This window comes from Pogona vitticeps, chromosome 1 (assembly GCF_051106095.1).
Source record: "Pogona vitticeps strain Pit_001003342236 chromosome 1, PviZW2.1, whole genome shotgun sequence".
In the NCBI taxonomy this organism is placed as follows: domain Eukaryota; kingdom Metazoa; phylum Chordata; class Lepidosauria; order Squamata; family Agamidae; genus Pogona; species Pogona vitticeps.
Genome location: NC_135783.1, coordinates 149,134,149 through 149,151,642, shown reverse-complemented (window position 1 = coordinate 149,151,642; position 17,494 = coordinate 149,134,149). Strand labels below are relative to the sequence as shown.

Genomic DNA, 17,494 nt, shown 5'->3' with positions numbered 1-17,494 from the left:
TCACACACCACTCACTTAGCCATAGGTAGTCAAAGAACTGACAAGATTTATTTGGAAAGTGCAGAGGCACAGACTGTGGACAATCCTGCAGAAACCATTCATTGTTCAATGCTCTTACATGTTCCAATATGCATTTACACTTGGTCATCTGAAAGAATTTACCTGAGTGGCTTTTATGGAGCTCATATTCTACATCTTAATAAAATGAAATATGGGCATCTTTCCTCAACATTTTTCTACAGGAAAAGTATGTCTTTTTATAATACAATGACATTCCATAAATTATCAAGGAAAACTCTTTTCAATGTATACTTTATAACATTTATACATCTTTAAACATAAACAAAATCATTAATAATTTTTCATACACATAGAGAATTCCAAGATGGGCATGAACTGCTGGTTTGTGCTGGTTCATCTTTTGAACACACAGGTGTCAGCAATTCACAGCCCCACCTACTCCAGTGGGTGCCCACTCAAAGGCAGTGCCCCAGCTTTCCACCCTGCCCCCTCCCGGGTTGCCAAAGATTGGGTACCCACCAGATGAGGCAGGGCTGGGAACCACCGAACACCTGTTTATCCAAAGGACAAACTGGCACAAACTGCTGAACCAGCAGTTCCTGCCCATCTTTAATTCCATCACCTTCTGTTCCACCAGGCTTTGTTTCCCAAGTAGTTTTGGAGAGACAGCAGCAGATGCTAACATGCAGAAATTAATGTCCAGAAATTAACGTCCCTGTACAGTTTGGGAACTTGTTTACTACACACAAAACATGCTTTGTGTGCCTACCAATAGTCCTGTGAAATCTTTTTCGTTTTTCTGTCCATATTTTTAAAAAAGTTTAAACATGAAATTTTAAAACTGACCTGTACAGCCTAGTAAGATAATTAGCACAATGATTCAGGCCAAGGGTTAACTCAAAAGAGCACTTCCCTCGGTTTAGCCTGCCTGCCTGATGAACTGCAGAAACCAGAGGGCTCATACAGGAAGCTACTCAGACATGTCACCTAAATTTCTGCCAACTTACTGGAGTTTAACAGAATCCTGCCCATGAGGTTTATATTCTCTCATCATTAGTCACAATGCCTGAACTTGTTCAATCCTGTTCAGCCTTTTCTGCTGGCAGACTGCTCATCATCCTACAAGACAACAGTATTGTAGTAACGAGTGTCTCCCACTTTGTTTTATTGCTTGTGGTATAGCAAAAGTATTGAATCTGGGCCACCATACAGTACTTGGAAATCTGATTCTCAAGATTTGAACTATCATGACAGCAATGTTACCTAATAATGTCCAGGTTACAAAAAGAAAAAGGATTTGCTTTTACTATATCACATCCTAAAATGTCCCATGAGTTCATGCATCTAGTTAACTATCTAAAGTCTTTATTGTTTTCCTCCCTCTGACACATAACAGTTATATAAAATTCCGTACTGGGTAGTTTTAAGAGCATCAGCAACAAGAAACATTAGCCATCTCATCTGTAAAAATTAAGGACATACAAATAAATTACACAGAACTTAAACTTATATCTTAAAATACATATGTAAATAGAATTTAGACTTCATAGATCACCTCCCCATGTTGATAAAAATATAATTCTTCATGTTTGTGTAACAATTCTTGGAAATCCTTCATACAAGTTATTTTCTTGTAACCTTACCAAACTGCAAGATAATGTTTATCCCCCTACTTCGGCTAGAAGCCTAAGGCTGAGGCAGCCTAACTTGTTAGCTTCTCACCAAGAACTGACATTCAAAATAGAGGCATCCTGATTCATAAATCTTTATTAATCATGATGCTACAGCACTTTCCCCTCCCCTTATTTCAGCATATTTAATAATTATGTCTAATTTATGAAGGAAACATTTCACTAGGGCTCAGGGTTAACTTGTTAAATCAGAAATTTGATTCTCATGATTTGCACTGACATGACTACAATGTCGCTTAATAACATCACCAGACACAATGTGCTGGCATAACCAGGATTACCATTTCTGAAGGTTTATAGATGCTAACACCGCAAATTCTAGGATCAGACCACTGAGCAAAAGGATATTCAAGGTTTTATTCTGACTGCCCCTAGCAACAATATAAAAATATAATCTATGGCTTAAACCAAATTATACTTTAGGCTTAACTAAGGATCATGGTGTTCAAAGCAGTGTTACTACCTGCCACTTTACACCTACATGTTATGCCATCTGCTGCACTGATGGGATCACTTCTCACAGATAATGAAACTGAATTGGCCTCTGCTTGTCACAAGCACCCCACAATTAACTTTATTTCAGTCCAGCTGTATTGAAGAATGTACTGTATCAACCTTGGTTTTGTTTTGTTTTAAAGTGCAGCATTCTGAAAATCAATGGACAAATACACGATATCAGTGATTTATATTTTTAAATATACCAAGGTAAAAAAATTATATTTTATTTGTAACAAATTGAAAAAGTACATGGAAAATTCTGTATATTTACATGATCCAAACTTCATTTGAACTTCACCGTGAAGACATGGTTTTGATGAGGCAAACCCATTGAAAAGAGTTCTTTATCCACACTCTAAAATGCAACATCGTTAAACATTCCTGTATGGACCAAACATGAGGTGAACAGTTCCTCTGCAGAAGTTTATTTTTTGTTTAGCACCTGAACTATTTTTCGGCCATAATGGTAGTAACTGTATGCAGACGCTGTTGTTGTACAAGCTGTGATGCACCTTCAGGGATGAAACAATTATATTAGCTTCCATGAAAAAAGACGGAAAAGTCTTAAGCCTACAGCAGTGATTTCCAAACTACTTGGGGCTGCAGATGCCCTAGCTAGCACAGCCAACAGTTAAGTGTTTCTGGGAGCTGTAGTTCAAGAACATCAGGGCGCCAAAATCTGGGAACCTACAGTCTAAAGTATTTATTTATTTATTTATTTATTTATTTATTTATTTATTTATTTATTTATTTATTTATTTATTTATTTATTTATTTATTTATTTATTTATTTTTTTATTTTATTTTATTTTATTTTATTTTATTTTATTTTATTTTATTTTATTTTATTTATATGCCGCCCACTCTACCCAGAGGTCTCTGGGCGGCTTACAATAATTAAAATTCAATACAATAAGATGATTAAAATACAATTAAAATACAATTAAAATACAATTAAAATTTATAAAGTACCAGGGTTCCCTTGTATTAAATGATATTTAAGGCAATGAGAACACCACTTATGATTAGAACACATTTTTTTTGCTGTGGTAACTAAAACTTTATTCATAAGAACTTCTGTGTGTTCTCTCCCTCTCTGGATTTTCCATACACAAAGCAAATGCTTTGATGCACCTCCCTGAAATAATGCTCAGCATTCATTTAGCCTTTAAGAATATCCAAAGCAATTTCCCCCATATGTTATTTTGTCGGCATTCCTTACAATAATATAGGCCAGTGAGATTACATCCCATCCATGTGCAGAAGAAGAGGTAGCATTTCACTTTCTGCATCTTCAAAAAGAGGCTAAGGCTAACTGTGAGTTCATTACCGCCATTGGCAAAACAGACAGCAGAAGTGATTCCAAGGTGGGACTGATTCTAGGATGTCTCAATCTTTTCTTACTACCAGCTCAGCACTAAAAGAAAGGCAAGTCGATGCATACGTAACCCCATTATTTCAATATTACTAAGGCCACAATTTTATGCACATTGTATCTGGGAGTATTTTTATTCAGTCTTCTCCAAAGAAAATGCACAGGGGATTGGGCTGCAAATCAAGTTAAGGCTAATTGTTTTGATTTGACAAGCCATACTTGGGTTGCTTCCTCTCCAAGCTTCTAAGCTATTCTCGTACAGGTGCCAACCCTAGAGATCAGGAACCCCTGAAGTGCTCCAAGCTCTCTTTTTACATTCTTATCACGTTCCTTCTGAATTACCCTGCTCCCTTACAAAAATCATAAGGCTCACATACCATAATGTCTGAAGATACATACTGTCCACGTAATTGAACACTGGAGCTGCTAAGGATGCCGCCACTAAGGCAAGCTGCACCACTGTGTTCACCTGGTAAAAGATTAAAAGAAAGCTGAAGTCATACAGCACTAACGTCATTTTGACCCACTGTAATTAGAAGGAAATAAAAGGACTTATGTGGCAATGCCCCAATAGCCTAAGTCAGGCTTACCTAACCTGGTGCCTTCCAGATGCTTTGGATTACAACTCCTATCATCCCATACTGGCCAGGACATGGAAGATGTAACATAAAACAACTGGATAGCATCACGATGGGGAAGGTGAACTGAGCACAAAGGTTTCAACTTAAAATCAAAATACAGAATCTGAGAACAAAATGTAGCAGCTCAGCACTTTGACAAAATGTGAAACCAGATTCTGTCATTCAGAGAACATGCCACGGCAAGGTCAGGGCACACATGCTACTCATACCCCTCACCTCCTTCTTGGTCAGCAAGGGAAGAAGAGTCAAATACAGTGGTGCCTTGCTTGACAACGTTAATTTGTTCCAGCGAAATCGCTGTAGAGTGAAAACGTCGCCAAGCGAAATAAAAAAACCCATTGAGACGCATTGAAAACCGTTCAATGCGTTCCAATGGGCGAAATACCTGCTCATCCAGTGAAGATCCTCCATATGGTGGCCATTTTCTGGTGCCTGTAATGTGAGGAATCCGTCCCTATCATAGCGGGGAGCCATTTTCTACAGCTGGCAGCCATTTTGAAACCCGACAATCAGCTGTTTGCTGATTGTCGTAAAGCGAAAAATCGGTTCCCGAAACAGGGATCCGATCAACATTAAGCGAAATTCCCCCCCCATCTAAACATCGTTTGCAAAAACTTCAACATTAAGCAGATTCTTCATCAAGCGGGGTAATTGTCCAGCGGGGCATCACTGTACTCCACTTTCCATTTTGAATCAGCCTCAGTTTCCTGTTATGTCTAAGCTCAAGAAACAGTGGCAAACCATCATTGTGCTAATAAACCTGACATGACTGTAGGAAACAAGTGTCCGGGCTGCACCATCTGAGTCAGTCCTTCTCCAAATGCAGGACAGTCACTCACAATCTATGAGTCAAAGCTGAGAGTCCAGTTCAGTAAATCTATCAACTGTATGGGCAACAGGCAGACACAGAACTACTAGACAATCCAGATCACAGGAAGTTCCAAGGAGTCTTGTCTAGCAGAAATAAAGTCACAAGCAAGTGTTGACTTTGCCAGTTGTCTCTCACAAGCTTAACAGTCCGCAAGCACAGAATTTATAGCTCTCAGCTTGCCACTCCCTGGCATCCACTTTAAGTTGCTGGCACTACTTTTGCTTCAATGTTGTGAATCTTTGTTTTTCTCTAGTTTCACCTACTGTGTTTCCCAAAATCTCTGAGAGGGTACTGAACTGTAAAGTTCCCCTTGTTCACTGAATCTCTTCATCTGCAAGAGGCCAAATTCCTCTTGGGAAAAAGTCTTAGCAAAGTGAGGCATGATAAAACCACAACTGAATTATGGTTACAAATTCTGGTCTGTTTGAAATAACCACCGTTTTTGAAGTTTGAACATAACGTGAAATGCAAATTTATTAAAAACTGAAAGCAGAAGTCACTTTTTAATATAAAACATAGTTAAATACTAGATCTGAATCAGGATATGAAAAAATTACACCTTGTTTGAAATCCAGGGTAACCAACATTTAGCCTTATTTCAAGGCATAAGGTGAAGTTAAAAGAGACAGCACAAAGTGACAGGCCAGCAGATAGAAACCCTCCCTCTGCTGTCTCCCTCAGAAGCAATAACTGGAGGAGGGGCAGGTGATGCAGGATGGCAATACTTTCCATCCAAAGTTAAGAACCCCTCATACTTTTTCTGTAACGTACTGGTGCCAGCATTCAGGGCAGAGAACTACACTATCAAAATTATCTTGCAGGTTGGCTATAATTCAGTTACCACCATCCTCATTCATGTTTTATTTCATGAATGACAGCAGGAAGAAAGCTGTAAGACAATTCACTCCTGCATCTACCTCTGCTTTTCCCCTGGTGATTCACTTGTTGCAAAATGACATCTCCTGGAGGCAAGCTGATAAAGTAAGATAATCTTACCTTGCTGATGAATGTTGGCTTTAACTGAGCAGGTGCATAACATGGATTGAAATATTTACTAAGTGTTCTCTGTGAAAAACAAAGTTTGCTTCCTTATTACATTTAAAAAAACTCTACTTAGCATGCAAGCTAATAAAATACAGCTCAAAGGGCAATACAATCATTTTCCATCTTAACTTGCAATGCATGTATTTAATTAACACTATTTAGGTAGATGATACGTGGGGGTGGGACTGCCTTCTCTGAAAGACTTATAGTTTAAAGTAGGCCTAGGGAAGGAACACAGATGGAAAAATGGAAGGAAATATTAATAGGCAGGGAAATGTGATTACAGTGGTGCCTCGCATAGCGACGTTAATCCGTTCCGGATTAATCGTCGCTATGCGAAAACATCACTGAACGGAATTAAAAAAGCCATAGGAACACATTAAACTTTGTTTAATGTGTTCCTATGGAGGATAAACTCACCGTTCAGCGATGTTCCTCCATAGGGGCGGCCATTTTCGGTGCCTCTAAAGCGAGGCAGCACAGCCGGTCGGCCATTTTAGAACCGCCGACCAGCTGACCGAAAATGGCATTTTCCCCCAGCTGAGTGGCGGGAGCTTCAAAGCCCCGCCGCTCAGCTGGGGGAAAATATCGGCAGTCGGCGGTGGCTTTGGATGGATCCCAAAGCCACCGCCGACCGCCAACATTTGCCTTCCGAGCTCTCAAAGGGCTTCCCCGCCACACATTGGAGAAAGCCCTTTGAGAGCTCGGAAGGCTCTCAGCGGCGGCGGGGACAGGGTAGGGGGTGTCCGAATGGCTTCCAGGCGAATCCAAGCGGCGGCAGCGGTAGGGGCTTTGATCCGGCCCCCGGCCGGTTCCCCTTGCTTGGTCTGATCTGATCATGCAAGGGGAACCGGCTGGCGGCCGGATCAAAGCTCCTACCACCGCCGCCGCCGCTTGGATCCGGCCCCCGACCGGTTCCCCTTGCTTGGTCTGATCTGACCATGCAAGGGGAACTGGCCGGGGGGCGAATCCAAGCGGCGGCGGCGGTAGGGGCTTGGATCCGGCCCCCGGCCGGTTCCCCTTGCTTGGTCTGATCTGACCATGCAAGGGGAACCGGCCGGGGGCCGGATCCAAGCTCCTACCGCCGCCGCCGCTGCTTGGATTCTCCCCCCGGCCGGCTTTCCCTTCCATGGTCGGACTCTCTGGAGTCCAGCCATGGATGGGGTAACCGGCCGGGGGGAGAATCCAAGCTCCTACCGCTGCCGCTGCCGCCGCTTGGATCCGGCCCCCGGCCGGTTCCCCTTGCACGGTCGGATCCGACCATGCAAGGGGAACCGGCCGGGGGGCGGTTCCAAGCGGCGGCGGTGGCGGTGGGGCTTGGATCCGCCTCCCGGCCGGTTACCCCATTCATGGCCGGACTCCTGAGAGTCCGACCATGGAAGGGAACCGGCCGGGGGGCAGATCCTAGCCCCAGATGCCTGATAGGCATCCGGACCCCTGCCGCCGCGGCTTGGATCCACGCTGCGGCCGGCTACCCCATCCATGGTCGGACTCCTGAGAGTCCGACCATGGCGGGGGTAGCCGGCCGCGGGGGGGATACAAGCGGCGGCGGCGGTCCGGATGCCTTTTAGGCATCCGAAGGGGAATCCCGGCGGTGGCCTCAGAAGGACCCTTCGGAAGGGTCCTTCCGAGGCTACCGCCGGCATTTTCCCCCAGCTGAGCAGCGGGGCTCCTGCTCAGCTAGGGGAAAATGCCCCCTCCGAAGGGGAATCCCGGCAGTGGCCTTGGAACGACCCTTCGGAAGGGTCCTTCCGAGGCTACCACCGGCATTTTCCCCCAGCTGAGCAGCGGGAGCGGTCCTTTGGAGGCTCCCGCCACTCAGCTGGGGGAAAATGGGGCCCATGGGGAAAACATCGCAAAGCGATTTTTCCCCATAGGCAACATCGCAAAGCGATGGCAAAAGAGATTGCTTTTTTGCCATCGCTATGCGAATTCATCGTTAACCGGGGCACTTGTTAAACGAGGCACCACTGTACTTCAATTAAATGTACTGTGACTTAGTTACAATTCCTCAACCCGATGCCTTCTAGATATTTTGGCTACAACCCCTAATATTCCAGCCAGCAGGGTCAGGAGATATAGGTGGAGTCTTCCAAAACATCTGGGATGCACCACATTGGGAGAAGCCACAATAGAATAAGGACAAGGTACAGGTTCCATGAGCTGAACTAGCATTCTGAGTAATAGTTTCCAGACACAAAGAGACATAATGCAAAAAGAGAGAAACGGCAAAGCCATTTCATAGAGTAGACTCTGTATGGTTGGGACAAGCCAATAGTTGCAGGAATAAATATGTTGGGATACCAGAGGGATATAGAGGACCAGATCATGGAGGGTTTTGAAGCCAGAAGATAGCAGGAAGCTAAGAGTGGGAACTTAACGTAGTGTGTTAACTGGCCAGAGCAACAGACGTTGAACCATCCTGGATGGGCAGGACTGGACCAAGTGAAAACAGTGGCAGACCAGAGGAGGAAAAAAATTGCAGCAGTCAAGGCAAAAGTTACCCAAGCATTGACCAGAGTTTTTTACTAGGGGATACAGGGAGGAAAAATCCTGTTTTTGTCAGGCTACAAAAAAAGGGGCAGAGAATGATCTGATTTGCAGAAGACAGATGAGATATGAGGAACAAAAGGAAGCAGAAGATGCCAATTTAAAGGACTTTTCCCAGTTGCTGCTTAATTTTGGTCATTTGGCTGGAGAGGCAGCTCAGAGTTGGTTCCTAAGGGTAAACTGTCTCTTGGAGCCACTAAAATTGGCCTCCCTTATCTAACATGGAGGGATTTGAGATTTAATGGTGGCACATAATCTGGGATGGAGAGACAGAGGTGGATGTTTTAGTGTACAGGTGATGGTATCAAAAGTTACGGAATATAGTGAGTCATCCAAGGACTAAGTATAGAAAGAATAGCAAAAGGCTGAACGAAGAGGGCTGTATTTAGAAGAACTCCCCCTATGGAAACACCAAGTGATCAGATGGGTGGGAAATGAACTTGCAGAGGGTAGAACTGCAAAAATCCGGGGAACGGACCCAAGCAAAGGAGAGTCAAATTATTTTTAAAAATCAAAATGAAATTCCAAGGAAACAACCATAATCGGACTACAGAGCTTTCAACAGACACTTAATAACAAAATGCAACTTTGAAGTTATTGTAAAACCACAGCAACTCTTTTCAGACACCAAAGTGCAACTTTAAAAAAAAAACACACACACATTTAAATTCACAGGTTGGGGAACCTGGGGAACCTAATAGCTTACTGGACTATAGTTCCATGATCCATAGCCACTGGCTGTGCTAACTGGAGCATATGTGAGAGGGAGCCCAAGTCCCACAAGCTCCCCATCCTTGCTCTAACCGTGGCATGTTGAGCTCTCAAGGTACACTGTTTGTGATCCATAGACCAGTTACATATCTCTTATTTGTACCAAAAAAAAAATGCTTAGGACTAAATAGTCAAATAGGCTTTTGCATACTTACTGGTGGAGGGAGAGTTTTATATCGTACATAAAAAGCAACAGCAATTAACGCAGCATCCCTTAAAATGACGATAGACGTAAGAGGAACTGGGGGAAAGATGAAATTATTTTAAATAGCTTTACATACACAGAGAGAGAAATAATTAAAATCCATTATATATCCATACACATCAAACCAAAAATCCATTAAAACACAAAGAAAGGAGGAGAAAGGGGGAGAAAGCCTTGTTTTCATTTATTTAATCTAAACTGGCAGTACACAGTTTGCTGGCCACATAAGCTTAAAACAGACTCCCTCTATCTTCTGGATCAACATCTGTGGAGTTCACTTATCTGCTGCCTGAAAATATTAAATTAAAAACAAAGAAATACACATTTATATGTATTATCATGATGTATTTACCACAACCAGCCACTAGAGAGAGCCAGAGACAATGCTATGTATAGCATTCAATACTATATGTTTTCCTGGGGGTGGTGGTGTTGGAACCTACTCTACTGGAGAGAGACAGAGGAAGGAGGTAAAAATTGCTAAGAACAGCATCTTTTCTTGTTATTTGGCCATACAATGAACACATGCTCAACCTATCACCCAGGGTACAGCTCTTATGCACAGCTCTTCCCTCTCCTACACAATGAAAGTATCTGTCGTCTTAGTGAGACTATGATGTCAGCAAGATTTCTTAACTTGGTTTGTTTTATTCGAGTATTTCTAAGTTGCCATGAATTACATCCAGACAGGCTGGATATTACAAAGTAACAATGCTATCCTGTACCTATCTTCTCAGAAAAAAGACCCACTGAGCTCACTGGGACTTCCTCAGAGACAAGGGTGTGCACTGTAGTTCTTTTCTAACAGCTCTGAAACCATTCATTAAAAAGTGAAGGTTGCAATTCTTTCAGGGAAAACCACCCACCACTTAAGATCATTTATTCTTATCAGGAGAACCCAAAGATGTAGCCAGCTCAGACATGAAAATAAACTTAGTGAAATTAATTCAATAAAGAGCAAATACAATCAACATATTTTTTTAAAAATATAATTTTCAATAAAATATAGCAAAAATCATGACTAAAACAAGCCATGGGGTCACTTTGTCCAGTTACTGAATTTTGAGAGCAAATTAGAAAGTGATAACTATTGACAAAAAATAAAATAAAAATGCTTCTACTGCTTATTTATTTATTTTTATTTTTTATTAGATTTTTATCCCGCACCTTCTAGACAAAGTCTACTCAGGGCAGCTTTATAACCACAAATAGCCATTCTACAGTCATCATTTGAAACGAAGCTACTTTGCTTACCTGGAATAAGATTTGCACATGTCAAGCTAACATACAGGATACTGATAAGAAGTTTATCAGCCAGGGGGTCCAAGGCGCTCCCTAAAACAGATTTTTGGTTGGCCCAGTTTCGTGCAATAAAGCCATCCAACTGAAAATATAAATTTAGCAGTCAGCCAGGTAAAAAGCAAGCCTTTTTAATGCTCTGGAAAGTCTCTGCATTTTCAAAAGAGGTTAGCTACATGGCATAGGCATGTTGTATGCGAACCAAACCTGAGCACAAAACTTCTATATGTACATGAATGCTGTACTTTAATAGTGCACTGCCAGCCACATTAAAAAAAAAAACAAGGCAGTATAATACACATTTTGACTGGTACAACTAGAACAAAAGTTGCAGAGTGGTATAACAAGCTAGAAAAATCTAATGTGCCTATTAAAAACCATCCTGGAAAAAAGAATAATACCTTTCCTCCCAAATCATCTTAGAAAATAGGCAGAGGTTATAAGCATGTTATCAAAACTTAGAAGTAGTTATTAAAAACTTATATTGGCCTGTTGGTGCAACTTGTCCAAGCAGGACTGATGACATCAGCAGCAGCAAAAGTGATTTTTTTCAGAAATTAAACATTTCCTCTATCTGTCCCAAAGTTCCCATGGAATTTCTTTCATTGCCAGGAATCTGTGACAGAAACTGGGAAACCTTTAATTACAACAAATTGACACTGATGATATTTGTGGCAGAGTTGCACAAATAGGATTTCAGGTATTAAGGGTTGAAATCAGTAGCAAGTCATAATTAGATTAGGATCATTGATTCATAGTGAATCAACTCCACTGATTCAATGGCCCTACTCTAGTTGCAACTTACCACTACATTTCAGAGAAAGAGTATTCGGTTTACATAACAAACTGTGAATCAAACAAATAAGTCAAATATTTTATTACAAAAAATGCTTACCAGATCTGTTATGCCAGCCAGAGCAAACACACCCAATGCAATATTAAAATCTTCTTCAACTATTAAGTAGCCCAAAACTGGTGCCAGACCGATCCTTGCCATTGAAAGAAAATTAGGAATTGTCCATGGATTTTCATACTGGAAAAGTAAACATAGATGACTTTTTCAAAAATCCACTACTATCTCAATTCAATCTGTTTTGGCAATAAAAAGTGAGGAATGTCCCTTTAATGCAGGGAGTGCATTTCCTTTCCTTGCTAGGAAGAACACTGAGGATCAAACTAGATGTGATGGTATTCGAGTTACGGCTCCCTCTCTAGCCACTGAGACACACTACTCTGCTTATCCTGGGGTGGTTGAACCCAGGAGAATGTGAGCTATGATGATGGCAATGGCCCCTGTCTAACACTGGTGGCTCGTCATCACTCCAGTCTATTCAGACTTGGCACTTCTTCCAGACCTGATTATAGTACCAAAAACTCTCCAAGTCAAAACTCGGAGCTGGTTAAAGAGTTTATAGTTTATTAAAGGAAGCAAAATAGATAAAAAGACAAAAAGCTGCAAAGAAACATTTCAAAAAATACTTGAAGGAAAATATGATTCTGAGACAAAGTTCAAATACTTAAAATACCACACAATAAAATAAAATTAAACATCTTAGCATAGCATCAGAGTAGTTCCAAGGCACACACAGTACCCTTTCAGGCATCAGAAGAGAGCATATGAGCAAAGCCTCTCCCTTACAGCCATTCTCAACAAGGGCCTGGGGCCCCTGGCAATTTGAAAAGGACCACAAACTGAAATCTGTGAGAAGGTGAGCCCCAAGGGTTTGTGGGAGGCCCTGCTAACTGAATCGATTAAATACCCAAGCAGCATGAGCCGGGCCCTTCCCACAGGCTCCCTGTTTTTCTGGCTTTCTCAGAACAGAACAGAAGCAACTCTGTCTGCTGCCTCCCCAGTGATTGCTGATGCAGGCATCCTAACTGTTTTTACAGAAAACAAGCCATGAATGTAGTGAGTCAGCTGCCAGTGGCTTCTATCTATATAGTGATATGTGTCTATGTGTGGAGCTTAACTCGCTGACTGTGCTGGAGAAGAAATGAGTGATACAGAAAAGCAAATTAGTTTTTCTTTTTGCTTGTTGTGCTTTAGTTTTTTAACTTGTTTTGGGTTTCCTGAGACCCTGCCTCCCCTGTCTGGATGTCCCTGCCGGGCTGGTGTTGCTACAAAAACACCTGAAGGTGCTGCAATAGAATTGAATGGTCCATTCCATACTGAGCTTCCTTCCCTTCAATCTACACAGAAAAACGCACTGTGCAGATCAGAAAAGGCCACATACACTCACATATAAGTCAACCCAGGTTTTTAAGATCAATTTTAAGACCTAAATTTATTGACTTATACATGTATACAGTATCTGGAAGAGACGTGGTGGCGCTGCAGGCTAAACCGCAGAAGCCTGTGTGCTGCAGAGTCAGAAGACCAAGCTGTCGTAAGATTGAATCCACGCAACGGAGTGAGCTCCCGTCGCTTTGTCCCAGCTACTCGCCAACCTAGCAGTTCGAAAGCATGCAAATGCAAGTAGATAAATAGGTACCACTTCGGTGGGAAGGTAAAATGGCGTTCCCTAGTCACGCTGTCCATGTGAAAATGGAAACTGTCTTTGGACAAGCACTGGCTCTATGGTTTGAAAACGGGATGAGCACCGCCCCCTAGATTCGGACATGACTGGACTAACAATGTCAAAAGGAACCTTTACCTTTTACAGTATCTGCTCCTTATTTTCTTTTTAATTTTTTTCCCTATTTTTAAAATTACGTCCATATATCATTCTACCCATGAGTTCCTTGGCAAAAACACATCAATATTCTGTGGAATACTTATCATATGGTTTCCTTGCATCTCTGCAAAACCAATCACTGCCTATGTGCTTGGACTGTATGACTACAATTTCAAATGAAAGCATGAGGCCAAGCAAATTTGGGGGAAAACACATTTGGATACATTGAAAAGATTGGTCACTTCAGGCCAATCCAAGAAATTCTCTTTACAATTAGATGAAACTACTTTACAAGATGCTCTTCTCATGCCTTATATGAGCTTCTGAAACAGTAACGGATGGAAGAGTTGCTGTTTGCCAGGAGGATTAAAATGGATACTAAGGAGCTGTCTATTTTTGAAGAAGCCAAAAGTTACTTAAGTGAAATCAATATTCTGAGAATATAACTGCTTGTGCAACTGTTGGTGCTGCTTCTATCGTTGGTTGATACAGAGGATAATCACCCTTCTAAACATAGTTATACCTTCTATCTTTACTATTCATTGCATCAATCACAGGGAGCACCTAGTATCTAACAACTTCAGCAGCCCTCCTTAAATTATTTAATTAAAAACACTTTCATGATTCAAGGAGATTTAAAAATAGACTTAATGGACTCCAACTCGTTTTACTTAAAATAGGAATTCACAAGTAACTGGATCCCTCCTAATGTGGCACTGCAATAGTTTGCAAATGTTACTTGTTTTTAAGGACATTATTCTGAATTGAGACATCTGTACTTTTACCAAGCTCTAGTTTGTTTTTACAAGGGCCAACATCCTTTGGTGTAAAGTTACCCATGTGCAAGCGGGCGATGTTATCAGCCATGGCCTACGATCGCTCATTAAAAGTTCCTTTACAGTGGGGTCTTGACTTGAGAACTTAATCCGTATTGGAAGGCGGTTCTCAAGTCAAAAGGTTCTTAGGTCAAATCTGCATTTCCCATAGGAATGCATTGAAAACCATTTGATCCGTATCTGCTCTTTTCCGTCCATAGAAACTAATGGGAAGCTGCTATTCCGCCTTCGACCACTAGAGGGGGAATATTTTGTTTCTTTTTTTCTTAGGTCAAGAAAGGTTCAGGGAAGGCAGGGAAAATACAGTCCAGGCAGTACCAGGCAGTCCGAAGACTGTCTCCCAATCCACTCTGTAAATGCTGGGAGGAGTGAGGAAGCAGACAGGCACCCTTTTCACTGGCCAACAGTTAACTGAAAGTTCACATTTTGCACTTTCCCTGCCTCCCACGTGGGTTTTTTTTTCAGTTCTTAACTCAAATCTAAGTACTTAAGTCAAGTCAATATTTTCCTATGAGAGCGGTTCTTAAGTCAAAATGTTCTTAACTCGAGCTGTTCTTAAGTCAAGACCCCACTGTATTATTATTCGAGCCCATCCCAGGTTCCGGGACTTCCTGGGAGTCCCTTCTGGCAAAGGAAAGCCTTCCATGCCCTAAAATGGTCACCACTGGCCCCGCTCCCAGCCGTGGGACCACCGGCAGCAGCTTTCAGGCACCCCCACACACCACTCGCAACGACTGCTGGGGAGGCGAAGGCTTGCCCGCTCCCCCCCACAAACACCTACCAGTTCATGGCGTTCCGGTCGGTCCGCTTGTCCGGCGCTCTCCTGTTCCGACGACCCGGCGCTCTGCCGGGGCCCGCCATCCCGGCCGGAGGATGAGGGGCGCTGCTGGTCCAGTCTCCCGGAGTTCCAGCGGCGGCGGCTGCCGGCGGAGGGAGCCCACCCCGAAGCGAACCTGGCCTCGGCGGCGGCAGCGGCGGGAGAGCGCAGGCGCACCAGAGGGCCCTGGTCCCGGCCCGGCGGCGAAGGGGGGTGAGCTGCCGCGAGGCCGCTCCGCGAGGGGGCCGCGTGCGCGGCCCGTGGGTCGCTGAGGCGCGCGCCCTGGCCCCCGGACCTGGCGCCCCACCTCGCGCCTCCTGCCACCGCCGCTGCTACGGCGGCTCTGACGGACCGCCCCGGGCTCGCTTTCCTCAGGAGCGCCCAGCCGCAGCAGGCGCTGCCTTTGGCCGGCCAGGCCGCGGTGAGCATGGCTCCTGCTCTGCCGGGAGGGGGGAGACCTCTTTCGCCTGCTAGGAGCGCCCGCCGGAGGCGGAGGGCAAAGGCACGCCCCTCTCCTCTGGGCTCCCCCCGCCGGTGCCCTCCCGCTCGCCCTCCTCCATTCAACTTCGCCCGCCTGAGGGATTCCCTTCGCTTCACGGCCGGGGGGCCGACGTGCCTTTTGCGACATCGCCGCTGCGCTTTACGGCAAGGGTCTTTCCGTGTTAAAGAGGCAGGCGAGTTTTTGCCCAGAGCTGGGGAGGGCGGGAGAGAAAAAAGGTGGGTCTTTCCATTTCCCTGAGGGGGAATGTAACTGGGAAAGATCAGTAAAGAGTCAAGACGTCGTTCCGGTTTTCATCATCGTTCAGTTGATCTGACTTCTTGGTTGCTCCTATATACTTTTTACAGCCGGCAATTGAAAGTTTCCATTATCTTTAATAATAACTCAAATAGTGCTGCTTTCGCTAACCGTGCTTCGTTGCCTATACAGTACACTATTTGGTAACTCAGCTGCAGTTACACCATCTTACTTGCTGTATCTTGTGACATCCTGGAATTGGTAGTTTTATACACTTCTCCCTTGGGGTGTGGGTAAAAGGTGGATCCATGAAATCAAGAATGGATCCGTATGATTTCATATGATTTTTATGTGACATCCCTGCCAAACCACCCTCAAATCATAGATCTCATGCCCATGGACAGCACCACAGAAATCATGGATCCTTTGGCACATGGCTTTGCAGTGACAAAAAACATTGATTCATATCACAGATCCATATTATATCTTATGATTTTTAGATGGAATCCTCTCTAAACCACCATCAGATCATAGATCCCGTCCTGCGCCCACAGATTACAACACAGAAATCATGGGTCCTTTGGTGCATAACATGGTAGTAGAGCAGAAACATGGATCTGAGGCATAGATCCTCATGGATGCACATGATTTTCTTGTAGGATCCTGCCCAAGCCACTATCCAGTTATAAGCCCCGTCTGTGCCCACAGATTAAATACATAAAATCTTTAATTCTTCAACACATGACTTTGCAGTGGCAGAAAAACATGGATCTGAAGCATGGATTCTTGTGGAGCCACATGATTTTTATAGAAGATCCTCCCCAAACTAGTGTCCATCTTTGCCCACAGAAACTATTTTCATAAATAGGGCTTGCCCTGGGCTTGCTGTTTGTCAAATGTCACCATGAATGAAGGGAAATTTACAGCCAAAATTAGATTGTTAAAACTGAGATGCGAGAGAAGGTGATGCCTTTTATTTTGTCCTTTTTCTTGTTCTTAAATTTTGAAGAGACACTTGTCCAGCAGGCCAAGGCAAAGAGGCACTCCCGAAACCAACAAAATTAGGTAGCTGGACAGGGGACAGATTGTATTTGTCTTCAGCATGGAAGGGATTGTCACTCTCAAATTAGCCTTCTCAGCCACACTAGATGCTGTTCCTATTCAGAGCACGTTACTGAAGGATGCCTAATCTAAAAGGGAGGGACACATACTCACTTGTATGAATGCACTGGTCCAGAGTCTACCTATGAAGATCTTGAAACAGGCTTTAGAATCCTGGATGGAAGCAACATTTAGAGGGAGAAGGAATGGTTGCTAGCATTTCTCTTCAGCAACATCCTGGCTCCCAATACTTTCTTGCAGTCTAGGAGCAGGAGTGCTTGCCTGTTTGCACATATAATGTGTAGATGAGCCCCGAATGTAAGCCTGCCTCACTAACCACAATGTTGACCATCTTGCAGCAAG

The 17,494-nt window shown here is 43.4% G+C and overlaps 1 protein-coding gene across 2 annotated transcripts; it reads right to left on the bottom strand.

Annotated features, from left to right (window-relative positions):
• Window positions 1-26: 26 nt before the first annotated feature.
• On the bottom strand, window positions 27-15,919 carry CRLS1 (cardiolipin synthase 1). 2 transcript variants are annotated; one of them, XR_012088241.2, is made up of 8 exons: window positions 15,259-15,854; window positions 11,862-11,999; window positions 10,922-11,051; window positions 9,618-9,703; window positions 6,094-6,162; window positions 3,963-4,054; window positions 2,482-2,722; window positions 27-2,359 (listed from the first exon to the last, which is right to left on the bottom strand). XR_012088241.2 is itself a non-coding variant. In XM_073003039.2 (7 exons), the coding sequence occupies exons 1-7, from the start codon at window positions 15,721-15,723 to the stop codon at window positions 2,635-2,637; spliced, it is 1,068 nt and encodes a 355-aa protein (XP_072859140.2). In that variant the 5' UTR covers window positions 15,724-15,919; the 3' UTR covers window positions 27-2,634. The 2 variants fall into 2 exon arrangements, 1 of the variants encoding a protein (XP_072859140.2); XM_073003039.2 differs by having other exon boundaries at window positions 27-2,722; window positions 15,259-15,919.
• Between the last annotated feature and the right edge of the window lie 1,575 nt (window positions 15,920-17,494).

Bases quoted from the DNA above. Each gene is read 5' to 3' on its own strand.
- CRLS1 (XM_073003039.2), bottom strand. From the start codon at position 15,723: ATGCTCACCGCGGCCTGGCCGGCCAAAGGCAGCGCCTGCTGCGGCTGG. The intron at 6,163-9,617 runs GTAAGTATGCAA...TGTTTTTCACAG, and splicing joins ATAAAACTCTCCCTCCACCA to AGAACACTTAGTAAATATTT. The intron at 2,723-3,962 runs GTATGTGAGCCT...TCATCCCTGAAG, and splicing joins ATGTATCTTCAGACATTATG to GTGCATCACAGCTTGTACAA.